The 17131-nt window shown below is 39.0% G+C and overlaps 1 protein-coding gene across 2 annotated transcripts in view; it reads left to right on the top strand.

Annotated features, from left to right (window-relative positions):
- LOC106868324 (zinc finger protein 431) overlaps positions 1–16464 on the top strand; it is a 19744-nt gene extending 3280 nt beyond the window's left edge. For both annotated transcript variants that reach the window (XM_014913518.2, XM_014913519.2), the window contains exon 2: positions 13399–16464. In XM_014913518.2, coding sequence (XP_014769004.1) covers positions 13552–16335 — 2784 coding nt within the window. In that variant the 5' untranslated portion in view covers positions 13399–13551 and the 3' untranslated portion in view covers positions 16336–16464. The remainder of the gene's footprint in view (positions 1–13398) is intronic.
- The last annotated feature ends 667 nt before the right edge of the window (positions 16465–17131 follow it).

Genomic DNA, 17131 nt, shown 5'->3' with positions numbered 1-17131 from the left:
TATATATATATATATATACACACACACACACACAAATACATATACGCCTACGAGTGCATTCACTGCACAAAGTATATATATATATATAGGAAATGAGGGAGTTTTTATACGGTTTCTCGGTCTCAAATTTTAAATAACAAATTTCCATCTGATCATACTCTACTGTCTAAAATAAGGGCTGGAGATTAACTATAGGTATGTGCTTTAGGGTTGAGCTGGGGCCAAACAACAACAGGCATATAGGGTTTACAGTGAATCACTCAATACACTGGAAAGGGGTGTGTTTTGTTGTTTCGGGAGTGGGGAGTAAGGTTCTTCAGTGAAATAAAGGATCGCGTGTATGTGTTTGTGTGTGCAGTGACACATACACACACATATCGAAAATGGCTTCGTATAGTGGGGTCTCGATTGGCCCCTAAATTGAAGATCCAGTTAAATATAACTGCTTGCTGTGTAAATCTAAAGTGTTTATCCATTTTATCCGGCTTCGCTAATCCGTTACGACCGTTAATCCTTCACTTATCCTCATGTTGTTTGATATGCTAAATACCAGTTATATATATATATATATATATATATATATATATATGTATGTATGTATGTATGTATGTATGTATGTGTGTGTGTGCGTGTGTAAATAAAATAAGTAACAAAATAAGTCGAACTCAACAAGGGAGAATCTATATGGTTACTCGAGCTAATAGAAATAGCAGCCAAATCTCACTCAAATCATACCCTTCTTTTTCAAATAAAGAAAGGACACATTAGACAGTCCTATACACCTAAAAAGGACGAGATGGTCACGACTGGAATGCTATTGATCACAGAGCTGATCATGCGACTAAAGAACAATAAGAAAGTGACAGCTAATCACTCAAGACGATTACGTTTACACCTTTACCACCATCATCACCACGAAAAACCTGTAGCTTTGGTCCAATGTTAAGTCTGTTGTTGTTTATAGTTGAGAAATTACCATCCCGGAAGAACGTGGTATTGTGACAACATCTTGGCGATCGACGCAACCCCTACCTCTCAGAACTGTCTGCTGTCTTCGTATCCGATTACAATTGTCAAATTATAACCACTTCAGTTGACGCGCGCGTGTGTGTGTGTGTGTGTGTGTGTGAAGCCAATAAAGGAGCCTCTACTCGCTTGCTCAAATTGCAGAAAATAGCAGACAAGTCTCCCTCAGACCACACTCAAACTGTTTTCATTAAAGAAAGCATGCGTTATATAATATGGTTCAAGATACACTATATCTGAATAAAAACAAAAGAAAAAACTAGATGTTCACGGCTGGAATGTCTGGTCATTAGGCAGCATGTTTAGGGCTGACCTGGGCCTATACAACACAACATTGTTAACATAAAGGTGAAAGGCATGAGCGTCACGACTCCCTTATTGTCTGTCTCTTATGTGAGTCAAGGAGAAACGCTCTACATGGTCGCTGGATTAGCTAGAAATAGCAAATAAATTCCCTCGAATTACATTCTTTCATCCTAAGTAAAAAAAAAAAAGAAGAACAAGTGTATCTGAAAACAATAGGCAGAGTGGCCATGGTTGGAATGTCTTTTTGTGAAATGTCTGCTTGATTATGAATGAATTGCTGTTAAACAACAAATACATAATAATGCTTTCGAATTTTGGCACAAGGCCAGCAGTTTCGGAAGAAGGACTAAGACAATTACATTGATCCCATTACTGAAAGGATGAAAGGCTAAGTCAACCATGGCAGAATTTGAACTCTGAGCATAATGACGGACGAAATGCTGCTAAGCATTTTGCCCAGCACACCTAATGACTCTGCCAGCTTACCACCTTAACAAATACATAATGGTCATTTTGAAGAGTCATGCTCAATGTCTTGCAATCCCTTTCTTTTATGCTGGCCCCTAGAACGCTAGTATTATTTAGACATTATGGTGGTAGCAGCATTATGACATGGTAATTATTTAATTAACCATGAGGTTGAAATTATTTACTTAACATTATTATTTCTTGGTGTTTATATGAGAAATAATTGCTGTATTTAGCGACAGTCGCGTATGTACTGGCTGACATTTCCTGTTATGTTTACAGGTCCAGTAAATATCACTCACGTTCTATTCAAACTTTTGCAGTTAAAAAATGTTTTTTGTTTCCAAGTTGTTCTGTGTGATGAGATCCCGCCAAGATGCAAGTATGGCCAAGTGGTCAAGAAATTAGCTGAGCAACTAAGTGGTTAAGCAATTAGCTGAGTTTCAGAGTTCAATCCCATTTCACACCATGCTGGACAAGTAATTTCTTTCATAGCCTCAGATTAAGCCATCATCATTATCATCATCGTCGTCATCATCCTTTTCTACTCTAGGCACAAGGCCCAAAGTTTTGGGGGAGGGGACCAGTCAATTAGATCGACCTCAGTATGCAACTGGTACTTAATTTATCGACCCCGAAAGAACGAAAGGCAAAGTTGACCTCGGAAGAATTTGAACTCAGGACATAAAGACACACGAAATACCGCTAAGCTATTCACCCAGTGTGCTAACGTTTCTGCCAGCTCACCGCCTTATCATCATCATCCATTAACATCCATGTGGAAGCCTGTTGAAGAGATTATTCCTCTTCTTGGATGGTAGACACAACCCATTGCTCAGTTTAACACCAAAAACCAAACACCTTCATTACTTTGCCCCTCTAGTTATATATGTGACATAACTGGGTATTGAAAGCCAAGGTTAGAAAGAAATGAGGTGAGCATGTTCTGTTGAGTGTGTATTGTTAGCATGGATAACAACATGAGAGAGATGGGCTGAGAAAGAAGTGGTCCAATATCGTGTACAAGAAGGAAGGATGTGCTGGTAATGGATTTGTGGTGTATAAGATGAATGATAGTTGGGTGAAGAAGTGCCAAGAATCCAAGTGAAAGGAACTTGCTGAAGAAAAAGATGTAGAAAGTAATAGTTAAAGGCTGATCTCAAGATGTTGGGCCTCACAAAGGAAGTGACAAAGGATCACAAGTAGCAAGGGGCTATGCTAGAAATGACCTGTGTAACCCATGCCATCACAAAACAAAAAAATGAAATATGCAGTACTATAGAGTCAAGAGTCAGTAAAAATATACTAAATCTGTAAATTGCAATATAATGTGTTAAAATGGTCAGCTTCACGGATAGTGATTTGGCTGTTTTCTGCACTGAAAATAACCAAATCAGATGTCAGGGCTTCTATGAAGTAGGATCTGGTTGAAGCAGTTCAATTACCACTAAGGTCTACTTTACCTTTAATCCTTTCAGAGTTGATAAAATAAAGTACCAGTCAAGTCGATGTGACTAACTCCCCTCTTCCCCTGAAATTATACCTAAATCAAAAACAAAACAAACTGGTGCAATTTGTTTTCAATTCTTGCCATTATATTAAACACCATATCACTGCTTCAGTAGCATCATAAAGACATCCTCTTTCATCTCTAACAACATTTCCATTTCTGTGCTAAAGTTTGTTATTGATCTACCAACTGTTATCTTTTATGCTTCTCTTACTGTTTTGTAGGGTCTTTGTCATAATATTGACCCCAGAACTTACTTTCACACCCGTTATATAGTAATTATATTCGTTTCTGTTTGTTGAGTTTACCGATTGAGTTAACATCCCTTTCTGAGAGTTTGCCTCCTTTTGGCAATGTAACCACCCTGAGATATTTACTCTGATGTACAAACACACACACACACACATGCACATGCACACAGGCATTGGTCAGCATCAGACTTTGATAGGAAACGCCTTAGGTACTGCACAGTGGGATCAAGCCTAGAATCATTTGGTTGCAAATCACACTCCTAGTCACATAGCCATGTTTTCTACACTACATTGATTAAGTAGGTACACCTTGTACTCCGCAGCTGTATCATACAAAGGTAGCTACGATCAGGTAATTGAATGTAACTTTCTGAAAGCACACTGAACACAATATGCATTCATTGTTATATTATACCTCATACCAGCTGTCACACTACAACTACCCACACTGGCAGGATGTGGCAACAAGGGATCCACTATGTGATCACTGAAATTGCTAAAAATAACGGCCACATCTCTCTTAATCACATCCTACCATCATATGGAAAAGCAAAAATGATAAGGGGACCCTCAGTATAGTCCTAGGTAGGTTTAGTCACTGATTCTAGCTGGTCGAGAGAGGATGTAAAGGCTTCAAACAGTCACGGCATTCTGTATGTCAAGCAGAGGCTTTCAATTGGCTGAAATTACATAATTTTAAATGTTTTGCTTGTGACTTTTTATAATTAATTTCTAGACAAAAAAAATTAATGCAATTTTCCTCATCAGCATACAAAACTGATATCGTGTAACTTTGATCACATGTCTGCTTGAGCTGAGTTGACCTAGGGTTAAATAACAACAACCCAGATTCTGTTCTCATAAAGGGGTAGGGAGTAATTAGGTTTGAAGAGGGAGTAGGGACACTATCGTATTTAGTAAAATTGAGTACCATGGTGAAGAAAAGAAAATTTATATGGTTGTCAACTGCATTTTTATCTTTTCATTAAGAAAGAGGTGTGAAGAAAAAAATCTAATATTTTTTCTAGGGAGTGGTACACTGATATTTGTCAGTTTGACAACCTCTGCACTGACTCACATATGATTCTATATTAAAGAGAGGCACGTTTAATCTGGTATCTCTGGATTGTGTCTTACATTTCATGAAACCCAGTTGGACTCTGCATACTTCATTACACAGCTTGATTTTGAGACAGTTTTCATGATTATTTCCACTGATCCGCTTTAAATGAGCTGAACTACAATTGAATGTTATTGTGATGGAGAATTCCACTTCCACTCCCAAAAGGGGACAAAGACCACTCAATTACATTGATGGCGGAAACACAATATGAAATTAAGGACCTATTTGTGGTGCAGCATGGTGAAGTTCATTTCAGTTATGACTGTTTGAAGAGAAATGACTACAATTAGCAAATGTATCTTGCCTAGCTTAAGAAAGTAGCTTGTGATTTGAGGAAGATTTGGTTGCTATTTTTTGCAAGTTCAGCAACCACTTAGATGACTCCACTTTTGGCTTAAACAGTTTTATTTATTATAAGGTATGTCTTGATATTTGTTTTCTCTGGTGTCAAATGTATTTTTTTAATGATTTCATCAGAGAAGGAAGGGTTGTATCAACACCCTTTTCCAGGGCATCTGTGACTGCTGAGAGGAAGTTTTATCCTTAGGCCCACATTCAAGCAAACTCTGTAAAACCCACCCATCAGTTGTGTGATAGTTTTAAAGAGTGTGTTGAATGAAGTCTATCACTGAGAATAAGAGCAATCTCTTCAACAGGCTTCCATACAGTCTCCATCTATGAAATTTCACTCATGACTGTAATAGAAAGGGACTTGTCCAAAATGCTGCATTGTGAGATCGAATTCAAAAACTATGGAACTGAAAATCAAACTTTTGAACCACACACCTATATCTTGACATATAATTAGGTTTATTTACTATAAGGTGTGCCTTAATATTTAAACAGTTTCATGAAGTACAAACTGTGTCTTGACATTTGTCCGTTGTACATTGATATCAAAAACAGGTTTATTTACTGGAAGGTGTGCCATAACTCCCAATGTAACAGTAAGCAATTCTTTCCTTAGTTTCACGTATTTTTTTTAAAACTCTTTCATTCTTATTTCCTAGTTAATGTCAGTTGTTGTCTCCTAATCTGTTTTACTTGAAATGGTGCAGAGACATACATTAGAAAAGATTGATAACACATCCTGTTGCCACCCTGTATTGTGTCCTTTAGTGAAGTCTATTAACATTTGCAATAAATGCGTCCTAGCTCCTTGGCAGTATTTAATTCTGCTGTTAAGCATATGAGGACTAAATCACCATTTCATATTTCAGTAGATGTATTTCTATCTCAAGTAATATTTCCTAGATGATCTAGTACTTAGTACTGACTATAATGTGAACTGAGATGGTGTAGAATATAGTATGCTATCTCACAGACTCAACAGAAAGGATGAAAATGAAATCTTTCCTTGGATATGATATCAGTGTATCAAAGGTAACATTTCCAGGTGATCTAGTGGGTCCTAGATCCTGACAGCCAGGTAAACTGAGGTAATGTAGAAAATAGTGTTTTGTCCGGAGACAACGAAGGGCAACAGTCATGGGTGTGTGGTTAAGTGTCTTCTACTGTAGCTTCAGGTTGACCAAAGCCTTGGGAGTGAAATTTGGTAAATGGAAACTGTAGAAGCTTGGTGGGTGGGGACTGAGTCTGTTTAGGGGTGGTAGACTCCATCTGTTACCTGGTTGAGCACCACCACCTGACTTTTGAGTGTCTTTAGCAGAGTCAATTCTGTTGTAAGTAACTGAGCTAAGTCACTGGGATGACAATAACTTTGTTCTGATCATTAGTAAGTACACCAATGAGACAAAAAAATAACAGGGGACATACACTGAGATTGAACTTCTGACATAAACAGGAGCATGCAATCCTGTATTGTGTATGTATTGCCTGAACAGTTAGTGTAATTGGACATAGTCTCTTGTAAGTGGTGAAGGCCATTATTTCATTGGTGTTTTGTTAACCTGCACCACTGAGCTCAGATATTTTCATAAAGTCCTATCTAGGGAGAAAGACATCTCTTTTTTGACATTTAATACTTTGTAAACTAGGATAAGCTCCCATGCATTGAAGCTCAGTCTGATAAAGAAGACTTTCCCTATATGTATTGTGTGTGTCCTGGTTTTTAGGAAAGGTACACCATGTCCCTAAATATCATAAAAAAAGTTAGCATGAAGGAAAGTATATGGCTGTAAAATACAGCCTTAAAACGTCAAAAAACAAACCAAGCCAATGTAGAAAAGCAACCAAAAAAGCAGTGTTAATGATATGTATATCTCTAATCATATGTTACACTAGTTTCACTCAGTGCACTTTGTATTCTGTCTTATTCATGTTGTATCTGGACCTCCAGGTGAGCAAAGCCATGTATTTACCTCTTCAGCAAGGCTCCTGTTCTTCTCCCTCGATCATAGTTTCTTTCTCCAGTCTGTACTCTGCTCAGTCGAGGAGTCTTTCTTATCTTGCAGGTATTTGGTGACCTCACAAGTGTTGGTGCCACATAAAAAGCACCCAGTACACTCTGTTGAATGGTTGGTGTTTGGAAGAGCACCCAGCTGTAGAAACCATGCTAAAGCATACCTAAAATGTGGTGGAGCTCTCTGGCTCATCTCTCATTGTCAAACACTTTGCTCCATGCCAGCATGGAAAAAGGGATGTTAAATGATGATGTATTATCATTTTATGCCTGTTTTTACAATGTGGCATATGTTGGGTATTTCACTCCATCTCAACATGGTCTGGGTATATTTTATTGTGCCACCAGACTAGACAGCGTGTCTGTAGCTAGGGTAACGAATTGCTTCAACTCTGTTAGTTTTTATTCCATCTTATTCCAGAGTTACTTCTCACCTGGCTGAGCTGTGGCTTACTGAACCTACATTTTTGTTTCTTTCTTTGGCATGGGTTTTCAGTTGTTGGATGCCCTTTCTATCACCTGTCACTTTATGGTGTGAGCCAGGTGTAGGGGAGGGCATACATTTGTATGTAGAGAGGCACCAGAGAAGGGTTAGGGTTTATTTGTTTATGTGAAACTGATGCTTTGCTCCTTTACTATTTTCTTGCTATGTGTAATCCATCAGGCAACAGAAAGATGAAGGTTTGCACATGCCTAGAAACTCTGCTTTAAATGACTATTTATATCTTGTGTGTGTGTGTAGACACATATTTTGGTTAAGAGCCTCTATTTAAAATACCTGTCACAGGAGTTATGCTACATTGAATTTCTTAACTTGCAACTTATATTTCCTTTGACTATTCTCTCCTTTGTTATTATAAATCTGCTCCTCCTCTTCCCACTACCTCTACTACATACACACCCATGTTTGTGTGTGTGTGTACACGCACGCACACACACACACACACACACACACATACATATATATAGATATATAGATATATATTTTAAGTAATTCATCTGTAACCAATTGAAAATCCATTTCAATGACAGGAAACACTTATCACTTTATTGTTTTGCTGTTTACATTCAACAACACTTGCTTCAAATGTAAACATATGTGTGTGTGTATATTGTGTATATATTTCTACATCAGTTCAAGGCAAGAGCCATTGCAATATTGTTACTGTGTCAGACAGAGTGCTTCACAGTATTTGTTTTGAGCCTCTACATTTTGAGTTCAAATCCTGCCATGGCCTACTTGGGTGGTAGACTTAATCCATTGCCTTGTTTAACTTCACCATGAGGCCCCTTGGGTACCTTTAGTAGACTCTATTCTGTTGCAATCATTTAGGCTGGAACTCCTTTTTGAGTACACCTTTCTCCTTCCCTTCCCTTAGGCACTGCCTTCCTTCCTCACTAAAAAAATAGTTAACTTATGGTGGATTTCTTTATTTCTATGTCAGGTACAAACAGTTTGCAAAGTAGAATTGATTATTGTATCAAAACGAAAAGCAGAAGTCTTACACTTTAGAGATAACCCTTTAGTGGAGAGAAATTATATACGATATACCTGATAGATATTTTATCAACCCTGAACTTAGGAAATTTCATGTTGATTCTTGTAGTATTTGGGGTAAGAAAATTAAGGGGCAAAACTAATTACAGTAAAGCTTTTTACCCAGAAAATAAAACAGTAAAATAATTCTTCTGGAACCAGTAATGATGTGTGTGTGTGGTTCTAATTGTTGTTTAGTCCCAAGCTGGCTCTGATCCAACAGAAACAATAAAAAAGGGCAGCAGGTATAGTTGTATGGTGACGAGGTGGCGAGCTGGCAGAAAGGTTAGCAAACTGGGCGAAATGCTTAGCGGTATTTCGTCTGCCGTTACGTTCTGAGTTCAAATTCCGCCAAGGCCGACTTTGCCTTTCATCCTTTCGGGGTCGATAAATTAAGTACCAGTTACGCACTGGGGATCAATGTAATCGACTTAATCCCTTTGTCTGTCCTTGTTTGTCCCCTCTATGTTTAGCCCCTTGTGGGCAATAAAAAAATAAGGTATAGTTTTATGGTGATGAAGATCCTTTTGCAACCACATGGTTTCATGTTTGGTTGCACTTTGTAGTATTTGGGGGAAAATGCCTTCCACTGTAGCTTTGGGTTGATGAATACTTTGTTAGAGAAGTTTAGTAGACAGAAACTGAATGGAAGCTTGGCTTATGTAAGTATGTATACATAAAGGGTTAAAGCAGTGGGTTTGCTCCAGTCGTTGCATCAGACATTGCATCAGACATTGTGCTTGATAAGGTCCAACTTTCTGCTAACCTTTATCTCTCTTTCTAACTCTAAAATACATGCGACTCACATTGAATTGGTAAATCGTTACCCATTTCTAAAGACTGCCAACTGTAGTCATATGATCTTTACATTATAGTAATTAATATGCAAATATCTTAACTTTTGTGAAATTATAACAATAACAAGTTTCTTCCATTGATACAAATCTCATCTTCTTCTTCAAGCATTTCCCCAAGCTCTTCCGTGAACTCTGTTCCTCTTTAGTTTTGGTAGATTCTCAATGTTGAATGTTTCTGTTAATAATAGCTTCCATTTCATTTCCCTTTTTAGGATATGGTACTCTCATCAGAGCTCAAAACTGAAAAGATTTATGGGCTTGTTCTACCCATCTCGTCCGATGCATTCACCTCCATAACATAAATATATTAAATAATTTTTTTTTTCTTTCACTTTGGCATATGGCCACAAATTGAAAGGTGGGTGGATATAGTTGGATGAATCCCAAGAAAACACTCATACATACACACACACATCATATTGTGATTTGAGTGTTGAAATCACAATCATAAGGTTGTAGGTTCAATTCCTAGAGTAGGTAGCAGATTGTGTCTTGAGCAAGGTACAACATTGTACACTACACCAGTCTACTCAGTTAAAATGAGTACCAACTTAGTGTTGCCCCAGTCCTTTCTCCATCATTAATGTTCCATTGTGTCAGGAGTGGGAGAGCCAATAGGGTGTTGATGTCAGTTCAGTTATACAGGGGCCTAAAGCAATTACTGAATGTATGGTATATGTTATGAAATCATGCTCACTTGTAAGGGTTTACAGCTATGGTTGGCTTCTGTACAGTATCATCATCATCATCATTTAACTTCCGTTTTCCATGGTGGCATGGGTTGGACAGTTTGACAGGAGATGGCAAGGCTGGAGAGCTGCACTAGGTTCCATTTGTCTGTTATGGCATGGTTTCTATGGCTGGATGCCCTTCCTAATGCCAACCACTTTACAGAGTGTACTGGGTACTTTTTACATGACACTGACATGGGTGTTTATTAAGTGGCACCAGCTCGGGTGCATTTTATATGGAAGCGGCAAAGGTGCCCCTTGCGTGTACTGGCACAGTTGCTTTTTACCTGGCTCTGGACTGGTGCTTTTTATGTGACACTGGCACAGGTCCTTTTTACATGGAACCAGCACCAGTGGGGTTAAGAGGAGTGGCTGTGGGACAAGGGAGATACTTGGCCACCCCAGTAGGACAAGGAAAGAAAGGTAGGAGAGAGATAGAGTAAGAGAGAGAGAGAGGAATAGATGGTGGGTGTTGGAGATGTACTGGGGGCCTACTCTCAGTGAACAACAGTAGGGGGAGGGTATAAATAGTGCAGAAGTTTTGAGTGGGGTGGAATGTTCAGGCTTCTGAACAGTATCCATTTACAAAACTTCAGTCACAAGGTATTGCTTAACCCAGAGCTATGACCATGGTAAAAGACACCTTCCCAGGGCCTCGTAATTTGTAATCAAATCAGGAACCATGAATGCATGAAGCAAATCTCCTAATCACACAGCAAAGTTTGTGCCATGGTTTCAGTTTATTATCTGTAATGTTCAATATAACCAATCCTGCGTACCCAGACAATCCCACTGGAGCAGACCTGTAGCGATGAAACTGTGGCTGAGGTAAAAAAATAAAAATAGATGTAGTGGGCAGTGCCATCAATGAGCATCTCATTGATTACCTCTGTTGTTTAGTCCTTAGATCAGCCCTCATCCAACATGTTCCAGTCGTTACCATCCCTATATTTTGTCAGATATAATGTATTTAGGACTACACGACCCAATGTAAAAACAATGCAGTATGATTTGAGAGAGGTTTGGTTGTTGCTTCTAGCATGCTGAGTGACCATGTAGAGGCTTTCTGAATGGTTTGTATATTACTGCTGTTGTTGTTATTGCTGCTGCTGCTGTTGTTTAGCCCCTGATTGAGCAGACTTATGATTGAAGGTGTTCAAGCTGTGACCATCCAGCCTCTTGTTTTTGGATAGATTGTGTGTGTGTTCTCCTTTTAAGACTGTAGAGTGTGATTTGAGGGAGGAGAGTGGTGGCTATTTCTAGCAGGTTGAGTGTCCTTTCGGTGTCACTCCTGAGCGTGACGAAAATGCTATATCATGATAGTTGATTGGATTCCAATGTGTAAAGGCCCCTATTTACTAATTAATTAGACAATCTAGACTGGCATTCTGCCATTGACTCATCGTCTTCTTGCTTGTTGATTATAAGGAAACCTTGTTATTTGGTTGGTTTTCTTGACCTCCAGGTCGCCAGTGACTTCCTCATTGCAACAGAGAATGGTCAGAAGTTGGGGGTGGGGGGTGTAAATCCATTGTGATGGTTGTGTCGCTGGGCAAGGTAAATAACTTTGCTTGATCTAACATGGCTATTCAGTCTGCTTGAAATAACAGCTAAATATCTCTGAAGGTCACACCTCACTGACTTCATCAAAGAGACTAACCCATCAGATAATTGAAAAAACTAAAACAAGATAGGATCATCATGGCTAGAACGCATTTTGATTATAAATCTACCTGATGAGAGCTGACCTGGGGCTAAAAAAACAACAGCAACAGCTACTCCATGAAAAAAAAATAACAATAATAATTCCATCCTTCGGATCGTGCAAAAATGTTGAATTTGATATAAAACAGTAAACAATAATTTTTTGATCCAGATGACCATCATTAGTACAAGTAGTTGGTCAGTAGTAGCCTCTTAACTTAGGAAGTAATGATGCTTGACTGAGGTCAGGCTTTTGTACTTTGATGTGTAAAGTTGTGGCATGTGTAACCTTAAGTATTCTATCCGAATGTCCTTGTTTGACCCGAGTGAAGTAGATGACACTTAGTCAAGTTATTTTACTCTTTCATAGTAACAGTGGTCAGGTTTTCACTAAGGTCACTGTGTTGGTGTTGGATATATAAGTTTTTTAACCTTTCTATGACAGGCTTCTTCACAGTTTCTATCTACCTAGTTTCGATTAGAAGGCACTGACAATTCATGGCTATGGTTGAAGATACTTGCTCAAGGAGCCATGCATTAAGATCAAACCTGCAATCACATGGTTGCAAAGCAAACTTCTTAACTACCTGGTCGTGTTTGCACCCCCCTGGAGGGTTTTTCTGTGACTTAAATTCAAACCAACCATATCTGGTTTAAATATTCCAACTGTTTTATGTTCAAATTGGCCAGATCCAGCCTCTTACACCTACCCAACAATGTCATTCTAAAAATAAAACTATCACACCATTGAAACCTCGTGTTGCTCTGTGATCACTTCAACATTTGATGTAGGGAGTGAGCTAATGTGTGGCACGATCATTCGATCCCTATAAACAAATCATTTGTACAGGTCATTCGGCAAAAGCTGGATGCTCATACGTCATCCTCGACAGAAAGAGTCCATTATTATTATTATTATTATTATTATTCATTATCATGTACAAGTACATGTGTATTCATCATTATTTTATTTATTTTGTTCAATTTTAGAAAAGTTGAAGCTTGTCTTGAGCATATTCAACTTATTTTGTGTGTGACTTTTGGCCCACCCTGTATGTGTATTTATATATATATATATATATCATCATCATCATTATCGTTTAACGTCCGCTTTCCATGCTGGCATGGGTTGGATGGTTTGACTGAGGACTGGTGAGCTAGAGGATCACCAGGCTCCAGTCTGATCTGGCAAATTTTCTACAGCTGGATGCCCTTCCTAACGCCAGCCACTCCGAGAGTGTAGTGGGTGCTTTTACGTGCCACCAGCATGAGGGCCAGTCAGGCAGTTCTGGCAACAAACGACCAGGTTGGCAACAAAATGTCCAACAGCCTCACTATACACTAGTAGGTTTCACACATTAATCACATCCCATTGGATCCTTTTTTGTACAAAATTTCTTTCATTCTTTTGGTTTAATTTACGTTTGATAGTATTTTATTTTTAGAGTTTGTTAATGTTAAATATCTTTTTCGAATTTTCAAACATATATATCTAATTGTAATTTTTTTTTTTCATTTTTCAGGTTCATCTAATTTGTTTTTAACAAATTGGATTTGACAAGAGGAGATTTTTGAAAATTCAGAGCTGTCACTCATTTGTTGTGGTATTTAAGCTTTTTTTTTTTTTTTTTCTAAATCATAAATTATATTTGAAAAGCAGTTAATCTCCACCAAAGATGGAGAGATCTGCTGGTGTTCCATTCCACTATGACATGTATGGGATGCCCTTCCACCCAGCTCATAGTCTTCATCCTCAACGAATGTCTCACATTCCCGAGAAATCAATACACAATACCCTGGCTTCCGCCAGCAAACATTTCAGTCACAACAATGATCATGCACTGGACACCCAGCGTATGTTGCAAAGTCACTCTGTTGAGAAGTCACTGCACAGTGACCTGAGTCGGTCCCAGTACAGCCATGGTCATGTCTCTCACAGCAGCCACACATCAAACCATGCCCAGCAGCACCGAATGATGTCAATCGCTGAGAAGTCTGTACATCAACACAACAATGAACTGACTAGCAAACACCTCCACCATAGACAGAGTTCATCTCATTCTCATACCTCGTCCGCATCTCATTCTTCACACAGTTCACAGAGGTTATCACTTGCTGCTGACAAATCTATCCTCAACAGTGTAGGTAGTTCGTCTGGTAAGCACTATTCACATGAACATGTGCAGGCCTCACAGAGAATGTCGCACGAAAAGTCATCTCATAGTCCCAGCATCATGGGGAAACAGTTTTCTCATGGAAACTCTCTTGATGCTTCGAGGATGTCACATGTCCCTGAGAAAAATATTCACAACAGCATCTCTAGTAAACAGATCTCTTCCCACAGACATAACCTGGAGAAGGAGAGAATAGCATCACCAGTTGACAAACCAGACAACAACAGCAACAGTGACCTGTCTGGGAGCCAGTTCTCCCATGAGTCAACTATAGAGAGCCAGAGACTGCCACTGCCCTATATTGGTCAGACAGTGTTTCCTGGTAACAATATGTACAGCAGCCAGTATTCTCAGCCGTGTTACTTACCGACGACTGACAGAATGCAGTCAAGCTTGGAGAGCGGACAATCATCTAAGGAGAGTTCTTCTCAAAAGAGCTCCACTGCTAGTATTGATAAATCATTCCATGGTGATGTGTCTCAAAAACAATATGGCCCGAACAAACTCTCGCAGAGCTCCGTAAAACAACATCAACAGCAAGAGGATGATGATGAAGAGGAGGACGAAGATGAACAACCCCGTCATTCTCAACCCCTCAAACAGCTCTTCTGCGATTACTGCGGCAAGAAGTTTGCTCAGGAATATTTGATGCACATGCACCGAAGGAAACATACTGGAGAGAAACCGTTCCAATGCGACATCTGTCACAGACAGTTCTCTCGCAGAGATGTCCTAAAAAGACATCGCAAAAACCACTTAGCAGAACCTAAAGCTCCAATTAGCAGCAGTTTTCCAACAATGTCATCACCCCCGATCCAAAGCCCTGAAGCTCAGTCCCCAAAGTATCAACCTCACCTTCAAATGCAGACTTCTTTATCTCAAAAAAGCAATTCCAGCAGTTATCAAGGAGTCTCACCTGATATTCCTAGATTTGAAGATCTTCATAATGTCTCAGGTGGGAAGAAGTTTTACTTTTGTGACATTTGCCACAAGCAGTTTGCCCAGCGCTACTACTTAGCCATACACCGAAGATCTCACACTGGCGAGAAACCATTTCAATGTGACTTCTGCATTCAGAGGTTTTCCAGAAAAGATACGTTAAAGATCCATCGTAGAACGCACACTGGTGAAATGCCATTCCAATGCGATGTTTGTCCTGAAAAGTTTTCGCAGAGAATTAAACTCCAGATGCACAAAAAGACACATATTAGCAAGAAGAAGTACCAGTGTGACATCTGCCACAAACAGTTTGCCCAACGCTATTACCTGCGCACTCACATGACCATACATACTGGAGAAAAACGGAACCAGTGTGACATTTGTCTCAAGCAGTTTGCCCAAAGGTACTATCTGCAAATCCACAAGAGGCTTCATACAGGAGAGAAACTCCTTCATTGCGATGTCTGCTTGAAAAAGTTCACCCAGAAGCATTATTTGGTTATTCACAAAAGAACTCACACTGGCGAAAAGCCATACCAATGTGATTTTTGTATCCAGAAATTTGCACGCAAAACTACACTTCAGATTCATCGACGGACTCACACGGGAGAGAAACCTTTCCATTGTGACCTCTGTCCTGAACAGTTTGCTCAGAGCAACAAACTACGAGCCCATAAGAAGCTTCATGAGAAGGTTTCTCAGAAACGTACCTATGTTACCACCATCACTTCGATAAAAGGTGATACGACAAAGAAACATTACCAGTGTGATGTTTGTATGAAGCTGTTTGCCCAGAGGCATTATCTGCAGGTTCACAAAAGGTCTCACACCGGAGAGAGACCGTTCCAATGTGAGATTTGTTTCAAACAGTTTGCTCAGAGAAACACATTACAGATACACAAGAGAACACACACAGGAGAGAAACCATTCCAGTGTGAAGTCTGCCTCAAGAACTTTGCCCACAAACACTACCTGCAATTGCATAAAAGAACCCACACTGGGGAGAAACCGTTTCAGTGTGACTTCTGCTTCAAGCAATTTGCACAGAGGAATTCCCTCCATATCCACCGCAGAACACATACAGGAGAACGACCGTTCCAGTGTGACTTCTGTTTCAAAACATTTGCCCAGAAACATTACCTACGGCTACACAAACGGACCCATACAGGTGAGAAGGCCTTCCACTGTGACTTGTGCCCTAAACACTTTGCTAGGAGCGACACACTACATCGCCACAAGAAGACCCACAACAAGACTGCCAGTAAACCTCCAAAGACTTCTTCAAACTCCATCAACAAAACAGTTGAAGAATTTCCTCCTATGAGTACTTATTTGTGGCAACTGTGATCTGACGGCAATTAATGCCAAACAATGGCCTACATTGCATACCTGTGTTTGATAAATTCATTTTTTATTACAAGATCCTATATCTTTATTTTGTGTCTGTGTGTGTGTGATAAAACATTTACAAATCTATATATATCTATGTTCATTCTATGTGTGTATGTAAATGTGTGATATATGCTGCATGTATGTATGCATATATGCGTGTATATTTGTGTGTATATGTATATATATATATATATATATACATGCACTGCACTGGCATAATGTCTAACAAAACAGTTAGACCTTGATTATCTGAATAAGACAGGCAAAGAGTATTTTTGTTTGGATAACTGATCTGATCATGAACAAAGGCAGCCATGTTGAACATAATTGTGGGACCCTGAGATTTCGTTTGGAAAACTGATGTTCAGATAACCAAAGTTTAACTGTGCATTAAACAAATAATTTTTTTTTAAAATGAATGGAATAAAAACATGACCTGGTGTCAATGAGCATTAACATAAAGAAACAAACTGCTGGTCTTAACGAACACAAACATGTACATACAGGCACACACATATACATATGTATGTATATATATATATATATATATATATATATATATATATATAGACACCTACAGATGTGTGTATGCATATGCATTCAACAGCAGTGATAAATGATGACAAAACCAGCACTCGATGCCAAAAACTGAAAGCTAAGCAGCATATTACATAAGGTGCTAATGCTCTACCAACTGAGCTACAATTGTCCATACACATACACACACATACATGCGCATATATACATACAT

The sequence above is a fragment of the Octopus bimaculoides genome, chromosome 14 (assembly GCF_001194135.2).
Source record: "Octopus bimaculoides isolate UCB-OBI-ISO-001 chromosome 14, ASM119413v2, whole genome shotgun sequence".
NCBI classification, from domain to species: domain Eukaryota; kingdom Metazoa; phylum Mollusca; class Cephalopoda; order Octopoda; family Octopodidae; genus Octopus; species Octopus bimaculoides.
This window is presented reverse-complemented; position numbering and strand designations above follow the sequence as displayed.